General features: G+C 35.8%; 1 protein-coding gene across 1 annotated transcript in view; it reads right to left on the bottom strand.

The window, feature by feature from the left end:
* The window catches only part of ERC2 (ELKS/RAB6-interacting/CAST family member 2), a 981,757-nt gene that overhangs the window by 503,952 nt on the left and 464,156 nt on the right, over positions 1 to 13,649 (bottom strand). The window contains exons 12-13 of the mRNA XM_043885488.1: positions 9,000 to 9,140; positions 4,898 to 4,933 (exon numbers count right to left, since the gene is read on the bottom strand). Coding sequence (XP_043741423.1) covers positions 4,898 to 4,933; positions 9,000 to 9,140 — 177 coding nt within the window. The remainder of the gene's footprint in view (positions 1 to 4,897; positions 4,934 to 8,999; positions 9,141 to 13,649) is intronic.

Genomic DNA, 13,649 nt, shown 5'->3' with positions numbered 1-13,649 from the left:
GTACCTCCAAATCAGAAATTTGCCCGGCAGCAATGTGGGTATCAAATGAAGCACTAAATTTAGGACTCAGAAGGTTTAAAGATTTATTAAAAATTTATAAGAGGCTTCTGGATATGATCCCTGAGCACAATAACCGTTAGGGCTACAGCAAAGAAGGTATTGCAGACTGATGAAAAAAATGATATTACTTGTCTCAAATTAAGAATTAAAGGAAGCAAAGAACTCAACCACAGAGAAATGGCACAGTGTTTATAATGACAAGACAAAACTCATTCAGGAGTAGAGACTGGTAGTTAAGCTGCAGAAAGGTTATTATTATAAGTAGTAGGGATATATTGGCAAAGTTTTAGGCTCCTAGGAAATGGCATTAGACTAACACTTAACAAAATGGAGTGACAAAAGTCAAAAGTTTCTAAAAGTAGAAAGTTTATTTCTACTCTAAGAAAAAAATGCTCCCAGGAAGACTTCAAAGCTTAATTCTTATTTTTTCTGCTTTAGTTTATACCGGCAGACATAGGGCTGACTGTAAAATAATCTTGTTTAACAAAAACAAGTTACAGCTCACCAAATTTTGTAGGGTGGCCATATTTAAGATAAATAAGAATAAAATAAATTTCTTAGGCACCAATAACTGGTTAGAAAACAAAAGGAGAAACACACAATTCATAAAAGTAATTTTAAAATTATATATGTAGAAATGCCTTAGGCTATCCATAAAAAGAAATACCACAGGCCTGTAACAGGAAAATGAAAAACTTAACTATAAAAGATAAGTGAAATAGAGAAAAGCTGTATCAAGTTCATAAATTGGAAGAAAAAATACCAGAACATCCTCATTCTAAAGTTATTTTGGAGGTTGAATACAAATCAAGTTAAAATCAATAATTGTGCTATTATATTAGCAAGGTGATCCTAAAGTTTACTTGGAATGATGAAAAGTTAAAGGTTAAGAACATAAAAAAAAAAGTGAATAAAAAGTAGAAAGAAGTAGGATAGTATTTGTTTCACTAGATGTTTAAAAGTATTATAAAGCCACAATAAATAAAATTCGGATCCCACAAGCAATGGAACCTCACCACTCAACATGAAGCAAAACAATCTAAAGATAGATGTAGTTAAATGGATATAAAAAGTAACATTTAAAAAACTTAATACAGGTGAATATTAATGAAATTCAAGGATAACTTCTAAGCATGAAGGCAATGAGGAAATCCTAAAGGGAAATACAGGTCAAGAACACAAAAATAGTTCTCTATAGAAAAAAATTAAAGTAAATAAAATCTTGCCATAAATCGGAGAAAGCCTCCATATAAAGCACAAAATAACTCATACAATCCACTGAGCAAAACAAAAAGCTCAAAAACAAGGGCTTAAATCACTTAAAATTATTTACAGAAGAAAACTACAAACAGCTAATAAATGAATTAAAAACTTCAACCACATTAGTAATTAATGAAAGGAAAGTTAAAGTGAGAAAAATATTTCACCTATGAATGTGTCAAAGTTATGTAAAATGATAGCTTTTTTGTGTGTGTTGGTCTAGATGTGACAGAATGCCTTTGTTCAGAGCTGGAAGAACCATGTGACATGTGGAGCTTTTAAAAGTCCTTGGCCCCTCATTTTATTCTACTAAAAAAATAGAAATGTGGGGATATTAATATGGAAGGGTGCTCTTTGGACTATTATTTATACTGGCAAAGGAAAAAAATAGAAGAAAGAAATGACGAACGTTTGGAGAATGAGCACACAGAGTAGAATATCATACAACCATTAAAATGGTGTTTTGGAAGAATATATGAGAAAATTTTGATGATATGTAACAAATACAGGATATAAAAGTCAATAAAAGCTTTGACAATTCGCTGAAAATAATGAGTATTAGACAAGAAAAAGAGAAAAGAAAGAATGGAGCTAAGGAGAAAAGGAAAGAAAAAGGAAAAAAAGGGGGAAGAAAAAAGGAAAAGGGAAGGAAAGGAGAGAGAGGAAAGAAATAAGGAAAAAGGCAGAAAAGGAGACAGAAGATGAAAGAATACTGACAGTCAGTCAGAAGGTATCTGGGTGGGCAACAACACAGATGTTCCTAGTTATCACTTCTGTGCAGTAAGACATCTTATTACTTTTATTTTCTCCTATATCCATCCATATTGTGGCAAACTCTTCACTGTGGCCCTAACCTTATTTTTATAACTGGGAAAAAAAAGACAATTTTTAAAAAATTCCATAAAGGATAGAAAATTCATCATGTTGTATACCTATCAGTCTGAAAAACAAACTGAACTCTGAGAATATCTGCAGACAAGAGGAGCTAAAATAATGAACTATACACTATGGAAATGGAGAAGGAAATGGCAGCCCACTCCAGTACTCTTGCCTGGAAAATCCCATGGACGGAGGAGCCAGGTAGGCTGCAGTCCATGGGGTCGCTAAGAGTCGGACACGACTGAGCGACTTCCCTTTCACTTTTCACTTTCATGCATTGGAGAAGGAAATGGCAACCCACTCCAGTGTTCTTGCCTGGAGAACCCCAGGGACAGGGGAGCCTGGTGGGCTTTCACCTATGGAGTCGCACAGAGTCGGACACGACTGAAGCGACTTAGCAGCAGCGGCAGCAGTACACTATGGAAAATAGTATAACGGTTTCTCAAAAACCTAAAAACAGTTGTCATATGATCAGCAATCCCTCTCCTGGCCATATATTCAGACAAAGCTATAACTCAGAAAGGTACACGCACCCCTATGTTCACAGCAGCGCTATTTACGATAGCCAAATACAGAAACAATCTAAATGCTCATCAACAGGTGAACAGGTCAAGAAGATGCGGTACAAACACACAATGGAACACTATATTCAGCCACAGAAAGAATGAGATCATGCCATTTTCAGCAACATGGATGGACCTACAGATTATCACACTGAGTGAAGTAAATCAGAAAGAGAAAGACAAATACCATGTGATATCGCTTACATGTGGAATATACAATATGACACAAGTGAACTTATCTACAAACCAGAAAGGGGGAAAGAGGGAGGGAGGGATGGATTGTGCGTTTGGAATGAGCAGATGCAAACTATTACATATAGAATGAATAAACAAGATCCTCCTGTATAGCACAGGGAACTATATTCAATATCCTGTGATAAACCATAATGGAAAAGACAATGGAAAAGAATATATATGTATAACTGAACCACGTTACTATACAGCAGAAATTAACACAGCATTGTAAATCCCCTATACTTCAGTAAAATATATTTTTTAAAAGAATAATAACCTATATTAATTGGCTATATTCCCAGTATGTCCAAACAATGGGTTAGCTTAGTTAACTCAGGGAGAAAAAATTAGTCCATGACTTTTGACTTGGTCACGTAAAGGACTGAAAAGTTTGCCTTTGCATCCTAAAGACCCATCACTGGGTTAGAGTAAAGGCAAAATCCAGTAAGCATCATGTCATCGCTCTCTCTGGAAATAGTCTACAAGCTAACAGAACTGCTTCTTCGGCCCTACATATCCTGACACGGATGGTGAATTCCTATCAGAGTTTTGGTAAATCAGAGCTGCTGCAGCAACAAAGCCCTCCCCACTTGCCCTCCATACACCCCAAAACCTGATATACTTTGGTTTTTTCCTGTCCTTAACTAGTAAGTGTGATATAATTTCAGTGTGATTACTTTACATCTCTTTAAAATGATCTAAAGAAAACACATACTTTCTTCAGTGTTAATGTTCAAGCATGAAGATATCCCAGTTTTAATTTGTCTTCACATCTCCGCTCACCTGACCCTACTTATTAACACGTCCATTCAAATATTAAGAGAAGAAATTTGGATTGTTTCTGTTCCTCTGCTAAAAATCATATGTGGGTACAGAGGTTAATAAAGATGCTCCAATGAGGCTTGAAGAATTCTGTTTCCTAAAGCAAAATTTGTTTTCAAGGATGAAGGGTGGAGGCTGAATCTGAATATATACACCCAAGCATCTTGTGTATTATGCCATATACAACTAGGAGCAGTAACTTAACAAAAAGTTCTTGGGTGAATTGTTTCTTTTATCCCTGCTATTCCTTTTTCCCATAATGGGAATTTATAAACAAGAGGTAATTAGAGTGCAAGATAGCACAGATCATATCTGCCAAATGACAAATCCCATTCACTTTTATGCATTATTTCTCCCATTAAGTCATCTGGGTTGACAAAATTCCCTTCCTTTTTAATAAGTTAAAGAAACAAACTGCTTCATATAGATACACACCTGTCATTAGGGTAAAAAACAAACAAACAGAAAACTAGCAGTGGCATCTGGGATATTTTACACATAATTTTACTAGTTACCTGGTTTTTGTTTTTGTACCACTAAGCTATAATCAAAATTGTTACTGTTATTAGGATAGTATATTTTAGATTGTTTTCAAATGACATGTTTTTAACCCTTGCAAAACCCATAATAATGTTAGGCATTTAGCAATCTCAAAGGGCATAGCCCTACTTTAAAATTTAAATCTATTTTAACTTCTATCACTTGAATATAACATACACTGAGTTGTTAGCTATTTTACAAATGTTGTTCCTTTTGGCATAGATAACTCTGTTTGAAGAATGTGGGAAAGAATTTCATGAGCCTAAATCTGCAGCTGACCTAAGTTTTTCTATCACCTTAGAGTTAAGACAGAGGTAATACCAGAGCTGGCAATATTTCCTTGAGTTCTTAATTTTTAAATTTCACAGACAAAAGAAATGGCAATGGCCTCTGAACAGGTCATTTTTTTTGACAGAACGGAAATGGGAAGAGATTCATAAATATTTTCAAAACTTCCCCAATATGGCACACTGTGACATGTGATCAATGGATCCTCATGCTTTTATATGTTACAGCGGGAACTTTAAGAAATGACTTACTGGGTTGTACATCTGATTGAACAACTGCTCAGCTTGCTACATTGCAAAGTTGGGGAGGCATTGAAGCACAGACAGGGAAAGAAGGAAAGATCCAGAAAAACAGCATTAGCTCAACAAATTCAGTGCATTTGCACAGACAAACTGGTGGTTAAAAAAGAAGAAATTTCAGTTTCTAAACATTCCACAGTGAAAGTGAGAGGCTCTAGGGAAATAGAAATGTTGATTTTGGCTCCTTTAAAAGAATAGCTGGAATAAGAAATTTAAGGTTTGTGTTACTTTCCCTTTCTCAAGTTAAATAACCCATGAAATAAAGAAAGCTGTCCACTTTTGATGATACATGAAGTGCTGGCCTCTAGCAATGAATCAGAAGAAGTGCTCTTGGCCAAGCCTGCAATTTATTACCTGAACTTCAAAGATGGTAATAATAAAAGATTAATTAAATCTTATCACTGAATTTATAGCTCTTCTTTTCTATTAACATAAGCTTGACTTTTCTATTCAGTCTAACTTTAGAAAAATATAGATTAGCAAACAGCAGGTTAGCAATAGCAAAATATCAGTAAGCAAGACATTACAGGATTAACAGTAAATGGGAAAAGAAAAGAATTAAGTCAGTAGGAAGATTAAAGGGAACCAAAATACAATATTACCCATTGTCTATTACCAGTTCCTATTAGTAGTTCATAATTTAAAAATACAGTTTTCAGTGTCTATCCTATTATGTTCCAAGTCCTTTAGAATCTGTAATGTCCTTCTATTTTGTGGAGAAGACATAAATGTTTGTGGATTTAAATGTACTAAATATTATTTTAAATAGCATCCTCAAATTATAGATCTTAAATATCTGCATCAATAATTTGGGACTCAATGTCAAGGGGTAGAAGGTGAAACACTGTAAGCTTTAAGCCAAGACATTCCTTTGAAGAGCAAGAATTTATTTTTCTTCAACTTTGATGAAGTAAATGATAATTTTACTGCGGTTTTAAAAAATACCTTCCTCAAAGATGATATTAATTGGAAAATTACTTAAATAACATAAATCATAGCATTCTGAAATGCTATTGCTTCTCAAATGATTTCTAGTCATATAAGATAAATTTACATCTACATATCGAACACTAAATACTAATATGAGTAAAGATTTCCTTACAAGTGAAGCTCCAACAACAAAGTTGGAGTTCATCGACAAAACTGGAAAGATGGGGAAGGAACAAATATATCCTGATAACCTTGCTGCCTGACAATGAGATAGTTATCTGTAGACACAGGGTGGTTATAAGGGTCACAGTGCTCACAGGCCTTTGGCAGCTGCCTTGAGTTTGAAATCTGGCTGACCAGGTGTGTGGAGCTGTTTTTAAGAGGTGGGGTGGAATGTGTAAGAAGTTCCTTTTCTGCCTTTAGTAACCATTTTCAACACAAACTATTTGGAAATGTCTTAAATTGACATAGTGCAGTAAAGAGTTAAAAGCAACTATGTGTATGAATGTCCTCCACAAACTTTTCTGTTAAAAACTCATCTTAACCAATTTCTAGCATTGTTTATAAGACAAAAGCAGATTTAAATCACAATTTGGATTCCACTGTCACTAGCAGACAAGGTTTCTGTTCAGCTAAACACATCACCGATGTTGTATAGATTTTATGGCAAAAATACCTGAGTGCTCACAAATCTTGAGCAAAACTCCACTGGGAACTCATGGTTTATTTATGACATAATAAAACTATTATGTTTTCAGCTTTCATTTAGTAACCCTTTATATTTTATTCACAAGTCACATACCCTTTTATTTAAAAGGAGGCCCAGACACTCCTTAAGCTTTTATAGCTGCTTATTTTTCCATGAGTAAATGATGTGTTTTCTATGTATATTCACAAATTTTTGGCTTATATTTTCAAATATTTCATATAGACTTCAATTCTTTTTAAGATGATGGGTATGGAATTATTTATTAGCAGAAATTAAAGGCTACTAGAAAAAGTATTTTAAACTTTTGAATTTAGTTGATGTAGAGGGCCAAAAATAACAAAATAATTACTGCAGGTTAGGTTTAAAAATATTTATATTATAATTACCTTATTTAATCTCACTGTACTATGCATGTAGGAGATAATATAAGACATGTATATACTTAGAAATAAATTATCTTTTCATAAATTAAATAGGTCCTTTACAGCAAGATAACCATATTTGTTACTTTAATCCTGGTGATGTGGCAGAATGCTAAACTGTTGTCAGGAATAATACTAAAATATTTATCAGATTTGATCTACAAATTTCAATATACGTTGTCTATCTGAAAGTCTAAGGAAATCACATGCTTTCACTGACTTTGCAGCTTAACTATAACTATGTTGAAAGACACTAAATTGAATTGTCAGATGTTCATCTATTAAACTACCTAAGTCATATTCATGGAAACTATGAACATCAATACATGAACCTCTTACTTTTTAGAGGATTTCCAGTTCCATAGATGCCTTACACTAAAAGGGAGAGGGTCAAGTATGTGTCTGCAGACATAGTATACGGGATGCCCTCAACTCCATAACGGTTCCTCAGAGTTAACGAAAGGCAGTTTTCATGCCCAGGTGTAGTGGCAGTCCTCCTTCAGGACCTAGCATACTTCAGCGAGGTGAGATGACTCAAAGACCACCACAAGGAGCCAACAAAATTCTCTCACAGAGTTATCATGGGGTCTGCTTTATGATCACAAAAATGTTCATTATATAAAAAGGACCTTTCATAAGCTCATTTCTTGATATGTATATACATGCATAATAACATACTGCAGAACACATTCATATATGTGTCAAGAATATATATCATACACCCAATGCACAAATAGCCAAGTCAATCACCATTTAAACACCCTCAAAGGGGCAATTTAAAGTCTATTTATTTCTTGAGATTTCTGCTTAAATAGACTTCACTTTTAACAAGTGAGATGATGAGTGGATTAGGAAATAGACTTTGTAATAAAAAGATTTTCTGGCTCTTTTGTTGTAGAGATTTGATCCATATATTTATCTTTTTCTGTATTACTAAGGGGACTTGATTAGTGTGGAATCCTAAAATTCTATGATGAAGTGAACACAGAATAATCACATTTCAGTTATACATTGCCTCATGCATATGAAATAGTATATTAAATTTTAAAATATCCAGAATAATTTCTCCACAGATATATGATGCTTTCACATCCCTATTATCCATATCATATATTTTTATAACTTTAGCAAATAAATCCCCATTTCAGTGTGCTATGAATTATACATAGTCACATTTTATTATATGGTTTGTTTGTTTAGATTCTTATCATCTCTTCTGAATAAGTTTATAAGTTGTCAAAGGGAAACAAAATGCTTAAACTCATAATGTTATGAGTTTTACGTGAACAATGAATGCAGACGTACCAAACAACACAAGGAAAAAGTCAAAGGAACGATGCATGACTGGAAATGTACTCCACAAAAATGTCGAGTTCAGAGAAAACATGTTAATGCTGCAATGCAAAGACCCTGTTTTCTTTACTGAAACCTTCAACATATAAACTTGCTTAAACATTAAGGCCATTTCTGGTCAAGTATAAATAGTCAATCCATAGAACTTCCAAGGATTTGACTATTTTCACAAACTTCTAGAAATTTAACATGGTTGGGTAAACTTCTGCCAAGTCCCCTCTCCCCCAAAATTGACCTGCTTCTGAAAAGTAGTAAAAGTTTATCAATGTATAACAGGGCTCCTGGATTCTTTGACTTATTGAAAACATTTACTGTAAAACATTTATCTTTCTTTATGGTTGAGATTTGCCAAGAGAGTAATGGCTGATCTTTATAATATTTTTCACTTCTACTACTATTGTCATCTATTTCTCAAGCTTTTTTTTTTTTTTTTTGCCCCAGACAGGAAACCTAAGATAACTTTTCATGTTCAGAGACAGATCTGATGCAGACTTCTTAGGAATAAAGATTGCTTAATTAATCCTTTTATCAGCAGATGACAAACGATAAGGGGTTTCTATTTTTTGAAAAATGTCTCTTCCTTTCCTATTTTATCAATTAATTATAAAATGAGTATTTTTTTTTCTTAGATATCACTTACCTTTTTTAACTGTGCTTCCAATTTGCTACATTCTTCTTTCTTTTGTTCAATGGCTATTTCTAGAGATTTTAATTTGGAGTCCCTTTTCAGCCCTGCTGAGGCTAATGAAGATGCATGTTCCTTGAGGTCAATTAAACTAGACTGAAAGGAAAAGAATACTCGTAAGTAAAACAGTGTAATTTCTACTAGCAGTGTCTTCAATTTTAATATACTGGTTCCACACATAGCAATAAAGTGTGCATTAGACAGAGAGGGTAAATAAGTCTTACTTAGGTAACAACAGTCGACTCTGGCCAAATTAAAGTTGGCCAGTTTATAGAAGTGAGCAGGATCTAATTGCAGTAGAATCAAATGTGACCAAATGGCCTGGTCAGTAAATGCATGTTTCATGTCTCAAAGTTATGCTAGTGATCTGAGTCCCAAGGCAGTCTTTACACATCATAGGAAACAGACACCCTGAACCTTCCGTTTATTGCTGCTGTCAGGTGGTGCAGCATCTAAAAAAATATGAAAGAAAATACCAACTCTAATGCTTTTCTCCCCCAAAAGGGCAAATCATGTATAAAAGAAGAACCCTCGTCTTTATCAAATTCCATTTCTTTAGCAGAAAAATGACCAATGTTATTTCAAACATCTCCCATAGAATCAAAGGTAAATTTATTTAAAAATCCAGAGGGAACATTATGTCCTAGTCCTTTGCAAAATCAGATTCAGGAATATAAAGAATCCCCCCAACTCAGACATGGGGTTACCCAAGTTGTTCCAGAAACCAAGAGGTTCCCTGTATAGTACAAATTCCAAAAGGTAAAGAAATAACACTTGCATGTATCAGAGTATACAACTTTGCTACCTAGGAGGGCATGGTCCACCAGCAAACATGAAATGGTTAGCAACATCTAACTATGTGACTAAAATGTTCAGCTTCCACCCAAAACTGGACATGATACATTTCTTTTATATCCATCTGCAAGGCCTAGGAAGACACAAAGCGAACAGCAGTTTCTTAGTAACTGATGTGATCTAGGACTTTACTGCACCATGAGCACTGGAATAACGATACTGGTGACGATACCACCACAATCACCCAGCAAGCAATGCAAGTTCTAACAACTCTCTGAGTGACAGGTTAGCCATTCTCATTTTTCAGGTCAGGAAACTGAAGCTCACGTGAGGTCTTATCTTCAGCAAGGTTCTTAAGCCATTAATGCGAGATATATGTCTCAAACCCAGGTTTCCAACTCCAGTTTCAGTGGCATTTATCATGTAACTTCCACAGAAATAACAAAGGACCTTATAATCCTGGTGGGCTCAGATGGCAAAGAAACTGCCTGCAATGTGGAAGACCTGGGTTCGATCCCTGGATTGGGAAGATCCCCTGGAGGCGGGCATGGCAACCCACTCCAGTATTCTTGCCTGGAGAATCCCTTGGACAGAGGAACCTGGTGGGCTACAGTCGATGGGGTTACAAAGAGTCGGACAAGACCGAGCAGCTAAGCACCATATAATCCACATACTTTGTCATGGTGAAAACTATGATAACCCCAACTAAATTATAAGCTCCATGCTAGTAAAAATTGTTTGCCTTTATAAATTTTAAACTGCCAGGTGTAATATTAATAACTCTATGTGTCAACTTAGCTAGGCCATAGTCTCCAGTTACTCAAACACTGATCTAAGTGTTATTGTAGAGATATTTTGAAGATGTGACTAACATCTACAATGAATTCACTTTAAGTAAAGGATATTATTCTTCATAATCTGGGTGGGCCTGATCCTATCAGCTGAAAGGTCTTAAAAGTAGAACTAGGTTTCCTTCAGACAGAAGAAATTCCTCCTGTGGCCTGAAGCATTAGCTCCTGTCTGAGAGTTTCTAGCCCACCCTGCCTGATGGCCTTCTGTGTGAATTTTGGACTTCCTTAGCCAGCCCCCATAACTATGTAAGTCAATTCCTTGCAATAAATTTTTTAATATGATTAAATTTCTTAATGCAGCTCTGTTTTTCTGATGGAAGCTTGACTGACACACTAAGCCCAGTGGCAGCCACATTATTATACAGGAACAATAAACGTGTGCAGAAATGCCTGTCTGAAATTCATACAATGTAACCAGTGTTTACAAAATTATTTTCATTTAAAGTTTACACTCTACCAAGTCATCAAAATCTCTTTTCAACTAGAAGCACATATAAACATACATATTGCTTTTAGGGTACAAACACAGGAATAACATTTGCAATCCGTAAAGAAAGCTGTAAATGAGACAGAAGCTTCAGTGCCTTTCTTTCATACTAACTATAGAACTACAGACTCTGCAGCTTTTATATTCTTTATATATCAAAGAATGATAATCTTATCAAAGAAATAACCTCTTCTCTAAAAACCAGTGAACTTAAATTTTAGAGAACATAAATTTTGCTTCTAAGCTTCCACTAAATTTCCTATTACTGATCAATTCTTTCCTTCTTGGACTCCTAATTTAGACAGTACTTTAATCTGTTTCAGGTCAGTTCAGTCACTCAGTCATGTCTGACTCTTTGCAACCCCATGGACTGCAGCACACCAGGCTTCCCTGTCCATCATCAACTCCCGGAGCTTACTTAAACTCATGTCCATCAAGTTGACGATGTGATCCAACCATCTCATCCTCTGTTGCCCGATTCTCCTCCTGCCTTCAATCTTTCTCAGCCTCAGGGTCTTTTCAAATAAGTCAGTTCTTCGCATTAGATGGCTGAAGTATTGGAGTTTCAGCTTTAGCATCAGTCTTTCCAATGAATATTCAGGACTGATTTCCTTTAGGATGGACTGGTTGGATCTCCTTGCAGTCCAAGGGACTCTCAAGAGTTTTCTACAACACCACAGTTCAAAAGCATCAATTCTTCGGTGCTCAGCTCTCTTTATAGTCCAATTCTCACATCCATACATGACTACTGGAAAAATCATGTCTTTGACTAGACGGACCTTTGTTGGCAAAGTAATGTCTCTGCTTTTTAATATAGTGTCTGGGTTGGTCATAGCTTTTCTCCCAAGGAGCAAGCATCTTTTAATTTCATGGCTGCAGTCACCATTTGCACTCTCCTCTTTCACTTTCATCAAGAGGCTCTTTAGTTCTTCTTTGCTTTCTGCCATAAGGGTAGTGTCGTCCTCATACCTGAGGTTATTGATATTTCTTCCAGCAATCTTGATTCCAGCTTGTGCTTCATCCAGCCCGGCATTTCACATGATGTACTCTGTATATAAGTTAAATAAGCCGGGTGACAAGATACAGCCTTGATGTACTCCTTTTCCAATTTAGAACCAGTCTGTTGTTCTATGCCCCGTTCTGTTACTTCTTGACCTGCATACAGGTTTCCCAGGAGGCAGGTCAGGTGGTCTGGTATTCCCATCTCTTGAAGAATTTTCCACAGTTTGTCATGATCTACATGGTCAAAAGCTTTGGTATAGTCAATAAACAGCAGTAGATGTTTTTCTGAAACTCTCTTGCTTTTTCGATGATCCAGTGGATGTTGGTAATTTGATCTCTGGTTCCTCTGCCTTTTCTAAATCCAGCTTGAACATCTGGAAGTTCACAGTTCACATACTGTTGAAGCCTGGCTTGGAGAATTTTAAGCACTACTTTGCTAGCATGTGAAATGAGTTCAATTGTGTGGTAGTTTGAGCATGCTTTGGCATTGCCTTTCTTTGGGATTGGAATGAAAACTGACCTTTTCTGGTCCTGTGGCCACTGCTGAGTTTTCCATATTTGCTGGCATATTGAGTGCAGCACTTTTGCAGCATCATATTTTAGGATTTGAAATAGCTCAACTAGAATTCCATCACCTCCACTAGCTTTGTTCATGGTAGCGCTTCCTAAGGCCCACTTGACTTCATATCAGGTTTAAAATTACCAAAATCCAAGGGCTGAAGTGACACTCTGGAGCTGGGAAATTAGCAACTATGCTGGGATACAATCCAACAGGGCAAAAGAACAAACGTGTCATAAAGGAGATAAACATGTTCTGCAGACAAAATGAAGTGTACAATTGTGGACTACGGCATATATCTCAAGGTTTTGGAGACTGAAGAAAAGAATGTGCACGTTACTGCTTCTCACACTTCACCAAAGCACTGCTAAGTAAACTGAAGGGGTTATAGGTATCCCTCAGTACATGGATACTTTTCATAACCGCCACACAGAAATTTCTTTAAAGCAGGTTGTTTTACATTATAAATGCAGATGAGATTTGTATTCTATATCCATGTTTGCACTAGCATTAAAATACTGTTTCAGACTGAGCAGCCAAAACCTTTTCCTATGGGCCCAGCATGGTACCACATCTCCTAACCTGGGGGTATCAACTGATTCATTTGAGAATTGTAGATGAATGCATAGCACCCAACACAAGGATTAGTACCTAACAGGCCTTCAGTAAATTGGAGCTATTGTTATTATTGTCAGTGCTTTTGTTGTTCTTGTTATCTTAAACAAGAGATCATGAGATCCTCCAAGCCATGTGAATATGGCAAGACAGCAAGAAAACTCAAGGAATTACATTATATGTGGTTATTATAGTACAGAAGATATGCACAGAGCATCACCAGAAGAAGGGAGTTACAGTAAATACTGTTCTGTAAGTTCAGAGAGCTTTATAAAGCAAAGGTAACTAGATCCCCC

This window comes from Cervus elaphus, chromosome 24 (assembly GCF_910594005.1).
Source record: "Cervus elaphus chromosome 24, mCerEla1.1, whole genome shotgun sequence".
Classification (NCBI taxonomy): Eukaryota; Metazoa; Chordata; class Mammalia; order Artiodactyla; family Cervidae; genus Cervus; species Cervus elaphus.
This window is presented reverse-complemented; position numbering and strand designations above follow the sequence as displayed.